This window comes from Vipera berus, assembly GCF_964194415.1.
Source record: "Vipera berus genome assembly, chromosome: 8".
Classification (NCBI taxonomy): domain Eukaryota; kingdom Metazoa; phylum Chordata; class Lepidosauria; order Squamata; family Viperidae; genus Vipera; species Vipera berus.
In genome coordinates, this window is record NC_138211.1 from 3,596,010 (window position 1) to 3,611,059 (window position 15,050).

Here is a 15,050-nt window from a genome sequence, read left to right on the forward strand (position 1 = left end):
AAGAACTCAGCCGTTAGGATGGGTGACCTCTTCTGCAAGTCAGCGCACAAACTAAGGAACATTGACACAGCAGCCACCGCTTTATAAGAGTGAATAGTCTGACTGCGATTGCTCTTGTATTGATTTCTCTGGGATTGCTGTTTCCTGCTCACTTTGTGTGATACAATGAAAAGATGTCATTGCCCACAGCTGCAATCTTCTTCGCTTTCCGGCATGTTTTAGACCCGATGTTTGGGGTTTGGAGTTTCCGCCCCCCCTTTACTCGTGATTTAATGTCCAGTGGGCTATTGTGCTTTTAGTTGAAGGCTTCCCATTTTGTTTCTTTCAGTTCAATTTAGCTGAAGGAATAGAGATGAATCGTCTTTAATTAATCAGCTTACTGAGGAAAGGAAAGGAGGGAAAATGTGAAATGAAAAGATGGCAGTAATAATTTTGTTTATCGTTTGGAAACAAACAAATTAATTAACGAGGAATTCATCACCCATTTCCTAGATGGGTTGGACAGGAAGCCATAAAGCAAGACAAATCAGGAAGGATAATATTTTTATTTTTATACTCCAGAGGCCCGGCTAAATGGGACTTCTGAATAAACATTGTAAATGGATCAAAAACATAAGGAGGAACACTGCTGGATAATAATGAATCCACTTCTCTCTCACTGGAGAAATGCAATCACTCAGCAACAAAAAAATTGACTGACCCAACGTATCTTTGATACAGATTTTAGGTCCATCCAGTTTAGAGTCGCCTTCCTTGCACCATAGAGGCGCCTCAAGAAAGCTTGGGCGAACTTTTGGAGCTGTCACCTGTCACGATAGCTGTAAATTCTGTCCTTATTTGCTTGTTTGTCAAATGTGAGGCAGCCCACACAAAATGTCTTCTTGAGGGGGCCTTTTTGTAATTTCCACCAGTGAGACTAGGTCAGGGGTAGGCAACCTTGGCTCTTTTATGACTCGTGGACTTCAACTCCCAGAATTCCTGAGCCAGCATGGCTCAGTTTGGAAACTTCTCCCTTTCCCCTCAGTGTGGCTGGCTCAGGCATTCTGGGAGTTGAAGTCCACGAGTCATAAAAGAGCCAAGGTTGCCTACCCCTGGACTAGGTGGCCTGAAGAAACTGTTCCAACTTGGGGGGGGGGAATCATCTTTTGTGCAAGGAAAGAGAAAGAGAGAGGAGGAGAGGAGAGGAGACGCCAAAATATTTGGGGAAATTGGAAGACATTTTCCTGGTGTGTTTGCATATATTTGGGCAGAGATTTTACTTCAGTTATCCAACAAATTTATACAGCTGCCCAACTCGTGGACAGGAAGGGAACAGCCATTAATGGGTAATTGTTGTACGTGCTCCATCGCAGGAGGTTTTTAAAGAAGAGATTGGACAACTATTTGACCAGGATGGGATAAAGTTTCCTGCTCAAGCAGGGGGTTGGACTAGATGACCTCCAAGATCCCTTCCAGCCCTAGGATTCTGTGTTCTGCACTGGAGGATGCTAGCACAGTTTGGACCCGGATTCTAATGCAGGGATATGCCTGGGACATTTCTCATCAAAATTCAATCTTACGCTGTGGACTTCTTATTTCCCTGATTTTATTTCTAAGAGGGAATAAATGCATTAAGAATCCTCTGTGGTTTCATGCTTCCCCCTCCCCCACCCCAGAATGTGCAGAGGTTTCCAAATGCACCACTTGCTACGGGATCCTAACACGTGCTATTATACATATTACATTATTGGTAGACACGTGAGTATTCGCAGGTAGCCCTTGACTTACGGCCACATTTGGGACCAGGGTTTCCATTGCTAAACCAGGTGGTTATTAAACGGGGCACATCTGATTTTATATCCTTTTCTTCTTTTTTTGCCATGGATGTTAGGCAAATCAGTGCAGTCATTAAGTGAATCACACGGTCGTTCTGGAGCCAAGAATTTGTTTAAACTCCCTTCTTGCGTGAGTTGAATTAGGAACCAACTCCATATTTTGGAAGCATTGCATCAAGCTCTTCCTGTGTCTTTGGGGAGATGGGGTACGGGGATGTATCATTACTATAAAAAAAACAATTTTGGGGGTACAAGTGTAAAATACAGGCTTACATGTTAGTCTTCCTTAAGGGATGATATGGCAGAGTGTCTCTGTCATGTGCTTCTCTCCCATTCTCTTAGGCCAGGGGTAGGCAACCTTGGCTCTTTTATGACTCGTGGACTTCAACTCCCAGAATTCCTGAGCCAGGTTGCCTACCCCTGTCTTAGGCAGAAGTAGAGCCCAAGAATCAACCTCCCTCCAGCCTTAGAACGAAAGAATGAAACAGAATCTGTTGGTTCTGATCACCTCTAGTCTCTGGCAAAATTCTCTGTCCAACTCCCACAGATGTTTCGGACAACCTTTCTTCTTGTCATTGGGCAGGTGTTACCTAAACAGCTGCAGGAGGCAACCTAGGCGTGGTGCTGACTGTGGATAAATTTCCACAGGACTTTAGCAAATCTTCTCTTACTAAACTGTGCCCGCCGTCTTCAATACTATCAAACAGCATTTTTCACCAGTAGAGCCAAAACTAACTCGGTTAGTTACTCTGCCAGATTAATTTACTATAAAAGGTTGGACTCCCTTGAATTTTAACTGAAAGAGGGCTTAGCTGCCAAGGCAATGGAATTCAGCATTGGAGGTTAGTAAGAATTCTGTTGGGACCCAGGGCTTTATTGAGCAGGCTTCCCAAACCAGAGACAACATCAACTTTTAATGAAAAACCGAGCGGGATCATGCACATGAGATCTTTCGATGCAGGCAGGCTTTTGTTCTGACTGAAGTAAGCTTCTGACTGAGAAGCATCTGGAGATACTGATGCCACCAGAATATTTATATATTTATTATTGTTCTGAAGCACAATTTTGGATGGCACACAACAATGCTAAAATCACAAGCAAGAAAGTCAAAGCAACAACAATTCCAGCTGCCTAATTCATCATCTATGCAATGACAAAGACAAAATATGTTCTGTCTCCCATGATGTTTCCACTTTTTGAAATTGATCGGAATAACAGAATGTCAGTGTTGGAAGGGACCTTGGAGGTCATCTAGTCCAACCCCCTGCTCAGGCAGGAAACCCTCTACCATTCCAGACAAATGGCTGTCCAGTCTCTTCTTAAAAGCCTCCAGTGATGGAGCATTTACAACTTCTGGAAGCAAGCCGTTTCATTGATTAATTGTTCTCCTTGTCAGGAAATTTCCTCCTTAGTTCTAGGTTGCTTCTCTCTTTGATTCATTTCCATCCGTTGTTTCTTGTCCTGCCTTCAGGCGCTTTGGAGAATGTTGATTATTGGAGAATAATCAATCTTTAAGTCAAAAAACTATGAGCTTAGGAAAAGAAAAGATAATGAGTAACAGCTTATCATTGCAAAAAGACAAGCTTTAACTTGCTGATTTGGGTACAGCCAACTCTCTTATCAACGTTCAGATCCCACTGCATAGAAGTAGCCCTGAAACTATGTCTGTGCTCTCAATCAGGACTGACTTGCCCTGAGATCCAAGAGTACTAACCATCACTCTAAGAAGACCGGAAGAAAGTCTGTGTGGCAGGAGAGGGCAAAGTCCCAGAATAGCCAACGAAAAACAGAGAGCAAAAAAAGAACCAAGAGAAAAATGAAATAGCTCTGTCTTATCCCACTTAGTGCTGTGGGACCCTTGGTGCTCTCTGAGCTTGGTTGTTTTCTTGCAGACATTTCATTACCAAACTAGGTAGCATCATCAGTACCCTACACACAGTGGAAAACAACCAAGCTCATAGAACGCCAAGAATCCCACAGGTCAACCCTGAGCTGCAAATATTCTCTCGTATCTCTAACTCAGTGCTTCCGAATATGAATACAAGTCCTATCATTCTTAGTCAGCACAGCATCATTTCAGATCCAGATCCTAAGACCCAAACTTCACAGATCTTGCTAGCATCGATCTGTTTGCAAAGATTACTCCCTGGAGACTCAGTTGAATAGACAGGCAGGTTGGCTGAGACATCAATCTTTGGTGCCCTTGGAGCCCTGATCAGACTCAAAATTCAAGCGGATCATTGAGAGCAGAGTGAAGAATCCATGGACTTTTATTGCTAGAAACCTTAGATAGATGAGAGAGAGAGAGAGAGAGAGAGAGAGAGAGAGAGAGAGAGGGAGGGAGGGAGGGAGGGAGGGAGGGAGGGAGGGAGAGAGAGAGAGAGAGAGAGAGAGAGAGAGAGAGAGAGAGAGAGAGAGAGAGAGAGAGAGAGAGAGAGCCTTTATTGTCATTTTTTATTGTGGGCACAATAGCACACATTAAAAATGAAATTTAGTTGCTTGCTCTCAAAGTGTACACATACATAACACACATTTAAACATACTATATACAGTATATGTATAGACCTACAACCTTACATATAAGTAACATATAAATCTTATTCACTGTCCATCTTGTATACATAACAGAAGGAGGAAGCTTTAGAGTTCACAAGGTTAATACCGTATGGAACAAAGCTGTGGCTGAATCTGGAGCTGTCTCTAGTGGTTTATGCTTTGACAATGGCCTTTTCTTGAGAATGTTAATTTTAATATCGATCTCTGGTTTTACAAGGGCGTTCTTTGCCATCTAAATCCATAACGACACCTAACCCCCAGTGCCCCAGAGAACTCACATTAATATAAAGGTCCTTTGTGAATCATTTGTGGTATTAAACATAATAGCAAAACCATTATCTTCTGCAAGTGTGATTGATGTGTCAACTTCCATTTGCTGAAAATAGTCTACTGGCCTTTAAATGTCTAATAAAGGAAGCAAGAGAGCTGCTACATGCTTTCCTGTAAATAGTTGCTGGGGATGGAATAAGGTCTATGCCTTTCACCAAGGGTAGAACAGAGTCTCTCTGTGGTTTGCATCAAATGGAGCTTTCCTTGAACTGAGGAGAACTTAAAAGGGGTCTAAATTTGGTGGGTTTCATTAGGAGCAGGACTTTAATCCATCAGAGCACTTTAATCTATGTTGTATTTTCCAAACAACATACTGAGTCAGATGTTCAGATGCTGCGATAGACCATGATTTCAGGGATCTTAATCAAACACAAAGATTGAGGTGGTGACCTTCTGTCTTTTAGTTCACAGACAAATATTCTGACTCTGTGGAAGAATCTCTTTTTTTCTGTAGCAGAAGAAAAACCTGCTTCTTTTGCCTTATGTGCTAAAGTGCTGAAGGATAAAGGGATGTATGAAATGTCTTTGTGTAGAGTCTCGATGCACCAATATAGCCGCTATTTGTTCTTGATGGAGATACCGAAAAATAATAGTTTATTTTATCTGCGCAGTCACAGGTAGAGGCTGAATTCTGAAATAATATAAGCCACTTCAATAAGACTTAATAAGGACCAAGGTTTCTCTGCAGAGGGGAGAAGGTTGAACAAACTTTTCAGGATTACAAGGAGTGGTGTTGCTGCTGTTCCATTGTTTTCACCTTCTAAATGCAAGTTTAAATATAGCTCTTTTCTCTCTCCAATGGCTTACCGAAAGGAACAATCAAGTTATTCGTATTTCAAGTCCACAAACTAAAAGGTTACATTTCTCCAGCTGGGTCAGTTGACATATTTAGACAGATAATTTGTTATTTTTAATAGGATGTTAGTTGTCCAGAATCACGTGGGGAGAGAGTGACCATAAAAACTGATGGGTGGAAGACCATATAAATTGAGGAGAGAGAGACAAACAGATGATATGACGGATGCATTATGTTGTTGTTGTTAGTTGCGAAGTCGTGTCCGACCCATCGCGACCCTATGGACAATGTTCCTCCAGGCCTTCCTGTCCTCTACCATCTTCTGGAGTCCATTTAAGCTCATGCCTACTGCTTCAGTGACTCCATCCAGCCACCTCATTCTCTGTCGTCCCCTTCTTCTCTTGCCCTCAATCTTTCCCAGCATTAGGCTCTTCTCCAGTGAGTCCTTCCTTCTCATTAGGTGGCCAAAGTATTTGAGTTTCCGCTTCAGGATCTGGCATTCTAAAGAGCAGTCAGGGTTGATCTCCTCTAGGACTGACCGGTTTGATCGCCTTGCAGTTCAAGGGACTCGCAGGAGTCTTCCCCAGCACCGTAGTTCAAAGGCCTCAATTCTTTGGCGTGCATTATGTTACAGCAGAACTTAATACCCCAGATTACAAGATACCCCAGCCTTTGATATACTTGTCAGAGGTTTTCAACTTTGGTTATGAATCATGAGTGATAAATCCCTGTTTATTGTTTCTACGAGTTCCTCTACAACGAGGAACCTACCAGCCTGGAGATGTAAAGGACAAGGGTAGGATATGTACAGTTAATTTGCAGAAGCATTGCAACGGCTTCCTACCTTGGGATTAATACCAGTGTGTGAGGCTGGAGCTTGCTACTGTTTGGGTTCCTTGAAACAAATACACACCCTCAAAGAGCAGTTTCATGACATTAAATAAGACCAGAGGTGATAAAAGTCACATTTAAAATGAACATCCTTATCCAAGTTATATAAATGAGTTAAAAATATGTTGTAAGGCATAGCTCGTTCTGATTTCTTATCAAGGTTGCCGCATCGCCACCTCCATTTAAATATGAAGAAAGGAAGAAGTCCTGTTATTTGTTTATGGCTGTTTCTGCAGCCGTGTTCTTTTAACTAAAGGTGTTGCAGCCCAGCTTCCATTTGCAAAATGCCAGCTGTGATAGATTGTGGCTGCATTCCGGGAAAGATATGATCTTCCAAGAATGGAGCCCTGAATCAGGACCATGGAGAGCTCCATACATTACACTCTTCTGGTTTATTAGTTAGTTTTTATTGGACTTCCATCCTGCTTTTCCTTTGGTAAGTCAAAATGATCTACATACCACTTTTTCCTGGGGTTTTTTTGCATAAAAGAACAACCCTACAAAGTAGAATGGCTGAGAAGGCTCAAAAATCATCCAGGGAGTTTCTATGGCTGAGGTTGGTGTAGTAGTTAGAAGGCAGCATCGCAGGCTAATTCTGCCCACAGCCTGAAGTTCGATCCTGACCGGCTCAAGGTTGACTCAGCCTTCCATCCTTCTGAGGTTGGTAAAATGAGGACCCAGATGGTTGGGGGCAATAAGCTGACTCTGTAAACTGCCCAGAGAGGGCTATAAAGCGCTATGGGACAGTATATAAATCTAACTGCTATTGCTAATGCTACTATTTATTTATTTATTTATTTTATTACATTTATATACCGCCCTTTCCCGGAGGACTCAGGGCGGTTTACAGGGAATTAAAAACCAAAAATACAAAAATTAAAACCAGTTTAAAAAAGATTAAATTTGTCCCTGTACAATTAAAACCCCAATTAAAATAAATTAATCCTCAGCCTGGGCCAGAGAGCTCGAAGAGCCAGGTCTTCAGGCCCCGGCGGAATGAACGGAGGTCGGGGGCAGTCCTCAGCTCCACTGGCAGCTGGTTCCAGAGGGCAGGCGCCCCCACTGAGAAGGCCCTATCCCTGGGTGTTACCCGCCGGCAATCTCTTACCGGTGGGACCCTGAGAAGACCCTCCCTGTGGGAGCGCACTGGACGAAGGGCACTTGATGCTGGCAGCAGGTGTTCCCTCAAGTACCCCGGACCCAAGCCATGTAGGGCTTTATAGGTAATGACCAGCACCTTGAATTTCACCCGGAGGGCAACCGGAAGCCAATGCAGCTCGCGGAGTAGAGGTGTTACATGGGAGTATCGGGAGACCCCATTACAACTCGCGCGGCCACATTCTGCACCAGTTGAAGCCTCCGAGTGGTCCTCAAGGGCAGCCCCATGTAGAGAGCGTTGCAGTAGTCCAAACGGGAGGTCACGAGCGCATGAGTAACTGTGCGTAGGGCATCTCGGTCCAGATAGGGACGCAACTGGCGCACCAGGCGAACCTGGGCAAAAGCCCCCCTGGTCACGGCTCCTATATGGTCTTCAAAATTGAGTCGTGAATCCAGGAGGACGCCCAAGTTGCGAGCCCTATCAACGGGGGGTAACACCTCACCCCCCATCATTAGAGATGGAATAGTCTGGTTGACCCGAGATGCCGATATGCACAGCATGCCGATATGCACAGCCACTATGCCAGCCTCTTAACCAATATGTTGCATTGACTCTCAGTATGATACCAGCTTCCTTTAGGCCCAATGCACACATGGAGCAGAAGATTTCTGAGACCTCTGGAAATTCCATCACCGCTAAAGGACACCTAATTGGAGATTGTTGCCATTGGTGATAGAGTATACCTTTTCAGACTCCAGGTGGCAAGGGGGAAAGATGTTTAAGGTTCTGCTTAGCTTCCTAGTACAAAGCAAGTGCTGTTGAAACAGGAACAGTCCACACACAGAAAGAGGAGGTGTCTCCAATCCATTCTTGCTCTGTTGGCTTTATGACCTGGGAAAGGTTTGATCCTCTTTAAAAGAGAAGCATTACCATATATTATTCTCCCCCACTGGCATGAAATGATACACTTCACATTATTAGTTCCAAGATTATTCCAAGATCTCTTCAGGCATCTGTGTGGTAGGATGCAGAACAGGGATTTGGGATTTTTGTTCCAATGACCGGTGGCTTCCATAGCCATGCAAGAGAGAGGCAGAAGTTTAAACTCATTTCCCTGGGGGAAATTACTTGTAAGTTGCATGTTTGTGATTGGTTGGAATGTCTGCTTTTGGCCGATGGAACAGAAGCCTAACTTGATTGTCTGTTCCCAATAAAGCAGAGAAGGGGTCCCCAAGGTCCCAAAAGAAAAGATTGAGCTACATCCTCCAGAATCAGCAACGGGGGTTCTGATTGTTGGTGGAAATCTCTTCTCCACTGTGGTTTTTACTAAAATAGTTGCTTTGAAGAATGACCAATAGAAAAACTTAGGGACCAAATTGCCTTCAACTCAGACCTCTTTAAGAATCCTGGGCTATGACCTTGAGTCGGCTGCTTCTTTCAATTTCATTTTGCTGAAGGCATTTATCAGATGTGCCTAACTTTGCATTATCTCTCTCTCTCTCTCTCTCTCTCTCTCTCTCTCTCTCTCTCTCTCTCTCTCTCTCTCTCTCTCTCTCTCCACACACACACACAAACACAGACAGCCAAAACCATAAAAAATATCTTTCCCTCAAGCCTTCTTCCTTAGGGAAAACCTCCAGGAGAAGAATCCTTTAGAAATCAGCCACCTCAGATTTCTTCACTACCCCAAACCCCGTTTGGGCAACAGGTATCAATCTCTCTGTGCTTCCTTTTCAGAAAGCTGATTTGGCCGTCGCCGGCCTGACCATTACAGCAGAGCGAGAGAAGGTCATAGATTTCTCAAAGCCGTTCATGACGCTGGGGATCAGCGTCCTCTATCGCGTTCACCTGGTAAGATACATCACTTAAAAGCGTTTGCACGTTGAAGGATACCTGCATACAAACGTTGAACAAAGCAATAGCTGTGAGGGTGTATCTACCAAAAAGGGGGGGGACCTCTTTTTGTTTTCTTACTGTTTAGAGCAGGGGTAGGCAACCTTGGCTCTTTTATGACTCATGGACTTCAACTCCCAGAATTCCTGAGCCAGCCGGCTCAGGAATTCTGGGAGTTGAAGTCCATGAGTCATAAAAGAGCCAAGGTTGCCTACCCCTGGTTTAAAGGCATTATGTTGGTATTATTTAAAACCTCAAAATTAGCTTGTTGAGGATTTTATTAGGGCAATAATTGCTCAAGAGACTTGTGATGCTGCGCCAGATATTGTCCGCTTTTTTTTTAATTAACATTGTGGGGAAATTAGAAATTGCACTAATTATAAAACTCACAATCAGAAATTAGATTCTGCAGTGGAATATCAAAGCTGGTAGGGCAGGAGCTAATTCATTTGGGCTGATTGAGAGGAAAAGCTAATCAGGGTCATCCTTGATTAGCACTTGAATGGGTTACCACCTGGGCAAACCAGGCTGCAGGCTGAAATGAAAATCAAACTAATCTCCTGACGGGTTTCCAAGATCCTAGCTCGACTCAATGGAACCTTTAACCTTTTGGGGTTAAAGTCACCTTTCATGGTACCTTTTGTAAACATGATAATAATAATAATAATAATAATAATAATAATAATAATAATAATAATAATTATTATTATTATTATTATTATTATTATTATTATTATTATTATTATTATTATTATTATTATTATTATTATTATTATTATTATTATTAAATAATAATAATAATAATAATAATAATAATAATAATAATAATAATAATAATAATAATAATAATAATAATAATAATAATAATAATAATAAAAACACCTATCCTGTGACCTATGAATTCTGCCCTTTGCAAAGTGGTATGGATAATTCCCTCCTAGGAGTTATCTGTTCTCCTTCCAGAAGTTCACGGAGCATAGAAGAAGGAAGAGAGTGCTTGTGGCTACCTTCAGGAGACCCTGATTCACGGATAGAAGGGCTTCCTAATTCCTACAAATCTCCGTTCTTGGACGATGCTCCTTGACAAACGTGCAAGCCTATTTCGGAACCTCAGCTTTGAACGTCCATGTTCCTATTGCCATTTGGTTTGGGCTTCTAATCTGCAGGCCTTTGTGTCAGCATCTCCAACAAGACGCCTTCCGGTTTTATGGGACTAGAACTCCCACATTTCTCCATTAGGGAGACAAGCGGGAGAAACTCCTTTAGACAAATGGGCCCACCACTCAGATGGCAGCCTCTTCACCTATTGAACAACAACTCTATTTTATCCCAGACTGGCTGACTTGCTCTCTCTAATCCCTGTGCAAAAATCAGCTGGCCATTATATTGACAGATGCAAGCCTAAGGTAAAGGTAAAGGTTCCCCCGCACATGCGTGCTAGTCGTTTCCAACTCTAGGGGCCGGTGCTCATCTCCGTTTCCAAGCCGAAGAGCCAGCATTTGTCTGAGGATGTCTCCATGGTCATGTGGCCGGCATGACTAGACGCCAAAGGCGCACGGAACGCTGTTACCTTCCCACCGTAGTGGTCCCTATTTTTCTACTTGCATTTTTACGTGCTTTCAAACTGCTAGGTTGGCAGAAGCTGGGATGAGTAACAGGCGCTCACTCTGTTACGCGGCACTTGGGATTTGACCCACCAAACTGCCGACCATCTGATCGACAAGCTCAGCGTCCTAACCCACTGAGCCACCGCGTCCCTACGATGCAAGCCTAGATGGATGCTAATTCTGCCTTTGCCCTTGGATTGAGCTGCAGCTGGAGGTGTGAAAAAAACAAAAGAAAACAAAACCACCCAGTAATGTCCTCACTGAAAGAAAAAAAATGTTCTGAAAAAATAGGCTTAACAGGAGAGAGGGAAGAGGAGGCAGATTTTTTTTTGGGGGGAAGGCAGAAAAAGAAAAGGAAGCTTATCAATTCAGTTCTCCTTAGATAGGATTTTCCTTGCCCCATCCTACTGTGCCATTTTATTAGTTGGTCTCAGCCCTGAGAGCAGAAACACAACAGATACTCCAAGAACCAGAAGAAGTAGGCAGAAGGTTCTACCTATTCGCGCAATTCATCGCCATGATTTGGCCTATTTCCTTCTCAGGATTTCCAGAATTGGGAAAGGCATGCCTGTTGGCTAACTGCCTCTCCGGTATCTGCTAGTAGGAAATGCTTTTTCCCCAGAAAGGAAGGGCACCTCCATATCCTCCCTCCAGTATGCCATCAGCCCAATGGCAGAAAAGCATTTGCCAAATGGGCCAAACATAGGATTCTGCCTGTTGTCGTTTTCCACTATCGTGATGGAAACTTCGCTGACACATTTAGCGTATGATCTAAACCAGGGGTAGGCAATCTCGGCTCTTTTATGACTCATGGACTTCAACTCCCAGAATTCCTGAGCCAGCCAAGCTGGCTCAGGAATTCTGGGAGTTGAAGTCCATGAGTCATAAAAGAGCCGAGGTTGCCTACCCCTGATCTAAACCGTATGATCTAAACCATATGATCTACCTGTTCTGGTGGCCTATCTGCCATGGAATTCTGTCCCTTCAAACTGCGGTTGGCAACAGAATGCTATGTCCATGGTTTCTATTTTCTTGTCTTTTTTTTTTAAAGCCAGTCTCGAAAGAAAGCAAAGAATTGCTAAATCAAGTCTTTTAAGTAGTTTAGGACAAGAGTTCTCCTTGTGTCCTTCAAAGCAGGTAGGAGGCAGGCTTTGTGCCGTGGGACTTTCCAGGGTCAACCTTTTTAAAAAAAAAAATCTGACACGTTACAGAAAGGAACCAATAGGTATTGTTGGATCCCCTTAGAGCTCAAATGTAGAATTTAGTAGAGCATTTTGCTTTCCTTTTCTGTTCTTCACATTACCTCTCCAAATGTCAGCTCTTGTGCCTTAGAGTTCCTCTGTAACTTCTCTATGGGTTTTTTTGGGAGGGGGGGAACTCTATTGCTTAGTATACACTGTATAAAAGCAGTGCAGCAATTAAGTAATTAAAAGAGTAAATATTAATTTCACACTAGAAGGCTTGAAAACTCATCACACTAGTCTTCCTGTGAAGATCTGATGAAAACGGTGCTCAAAGCCCATCTGTGCCTCTTCCCTTCATATTCCGGCACGGAAAACTGCAGCTGACGTTGTGTTCATCTATGGTTTCCATCAGATGTTTCCCAACAAATAACTGCAGAACCATTGCCAGCCTGTTCAAGTGGCATTGCCTCATCTCTTTCTCCTCTCCGTTGAGATGACATTTTGCTTCTGTCTTCTATCATTTCTTTTCTCAGTCCTCAGACCCGGCTTGCCCGTACCCCGTTCTACACACACAAACACACACACGCGCACAAGCTTCATCAGAAATAACTACAAATGGCAAGCTCAAATGGGCCTGTCATTTGTCTCAATTTCATGTGTTGCAATTTAATCAAGTGTGGCTTTCTGACACGGGGACTCTAATAGGAGCACGAGCTGTTGACCTGCTGTTAAAAACACAGCTTTCTTCCTCTCCCCCCCCCATTCAAACTAATGGAATATTGTGGAGTGGGGGTCATTAAATCAGGCCTTGGGACTCAGGGGTTCGGTGCATATTGTCAGCAGGGAGATGATACTGCTGTATTTTCCAACAGTGAAACTTGCCACGGCCTTTCTGTGTGTTCACCTGAATGGATATCTCCGTTTAACAAACGCGTGAGTTCCTTTTAGAGCAGTCTAAATGGGCAACTCATCAAAGTGGGAGAAATCTGCATCACGTTTGCTCAAGGTCCCTTATGCCAAAAGCTCCTGGCAGTAGAAAAATACAGTAACAGAAATTAGAGGTCTGGGCTTGATAGGACAAGATATGCTACTTATACATTAAAGGAAAAAGTACAGGTAGAACAGCTCATTTAGTGACTGTTCAAAGCTACAACGGCACTGGGGAAAGGAAAAAAGACCTTTCCAGCATCCCCGTGATCACGTGATCAGAATTCAGAGGCTTGGCAACTGACTCATATTTATGACTGTGCAATGTCCCAAGGTCTGGCGATCCCCTTTTTGAGACCTTCTGACAAGCAGAGTCAATGGGGAAGCCAGATTCACTTAACAACCGTGTTGCTAACTTATCGACTGCAGTGTTTCACTTAAGAACAAAGGCAAGAAAGCTCATAAAATGGGGCAAAATTTACTTAATAAATGCCTGACTTAACAAGAAATTTTTGGCTCAATTGTGGTCATAAGTCAAGGACTACCTGTATTTCTAATGTGGGACCACGTGCACCAGGGCAACTGTGCAATTACCGGTTTCACAACCACATGCTATGCATGTGTAGTGTCTCTGTCTTGTAATTTGCAATTATTCTGTTCAACAAAGGTTTGCTTTTAAATTTGTATGAAAGTCATAGAAGTGAACTGTGGCTATTATTATTATCTCTGCCTTAGGGGCGCAAGCCTGGCTATTTCTCTTTTCTGGATCCGTTTTCTCCGGGGGTTTGGCTCTTCATGTTACTTGCCTACCTTGCAGTCAGCTGTGTCCTCTTCTTGGTGGCCAGGTAGGTTAACTTTTCATTCTATTGAAATGAAAACATACTGACGTTGTGTCCCTCCCCCCAACTCCGAATGGAAACGAAATGTTTGCAGCCAAATCACCAAGCTTGGAGATCTGAGCTACTAATACTCAAACACTTTTCATTCTATGCCTATTCCTTGTCCTCACAGTGACACTTACTGGCAGCTTCTAAGAAATACATGGAGAAATCTAATGTGGTTGCTTTGTCCATGGCTGATGAGGGAGGGAAGAAGGATGGAGGGGATGTTTATGTCTATTGACTTTCCAGTCATCTCCAGGAAACACCACAGTTCTTGCAGGACGTCACCAATCAATAGATCAACACAAATGACATGGGGTTCATCTAAGGCTTAGGTCACCAATGATTTCTTATTTCAAATATAAGAGATCACGTTATTTCTAAAAACAGTACAACTACGATCTTAACCTTGGATCGGTTTAAACAGAAGACAGTATGTGCCATGTTTTCTTTAAAATGAATTATATCTATTAGTAAATGTATAGCCACATTCTAAAAGTGAGCCCAGATCACTGTAGTATAATTTTCATTTGATAAATGTCCAGAATTTCTCTAAATTAGAACAAACCGAAATTAAAAAAAATCTAAGAAGGTTAAAATCTAAGTTTTCGGAAATGTAGATCATAGCTGTACATTGCTATATATGTGATAGTGCTGGATTATTGCTCTTCCCTGCAATAATTGTTTTTAGTAGAAACAGAATTTTCTGACCCCTAGCATTGCAATTCTTTCCAATCCAAACATGACTGCATCTCTTTCGTTTCCACAAGAGACACCACAGATTTTCGCTCTTTGTAGATGCCTATGAATGCTACAAAGCTGTAATACTGACCACCTTTTTTTGGGGGGGAGGGGTTTCTTAGTGCAACTGAAACTGTCAGATTCATGAGCTCATAAAGATTTTCAGCAACACACAGGATTTGAAACCACTTATAACAGTTGGAGGTTGCCTGCACAAAGATTACAGCTGCTCTGGATCCATTTTCTAAATATGTCTCCCCCAATGACATGGGGAGTCAGATAACAGACACCTAGTGTCAGGTGACTGACCAAAGAGGGGGAAAAAATCTTC

At 42.9% G+C, this 15,050-nt stretch overlaps 1 protein-coding gene across 1 annotated transcript in view; it reads left to right on the forward strand.

Moving 5' to 3' along the window:
• GRIK4 (glutamate ionotropic receptor kainate type subunit 4) overlaps positions 1-15,050 on the forward strand; it is a gene marked incomplete at its 3' end in the record, with an annotated part of 164,599 nt that overhangs the window by 140,039 nt on the left and 9,510 nt on the right. The window contains exons 12-13 of the mRNA XM_081333607.1: positions 9,224-9,337; positions 13,833-13,942. Coding sequence (XP_081189733.1) covers positions 9,224-9,337; positions 13,833-13,942 — 224 coding nt within the window. The remainder of the gene's footprint in view (positions 1-9,223; positions 9,338-13,832; positions 13,943-15,050) is intronic.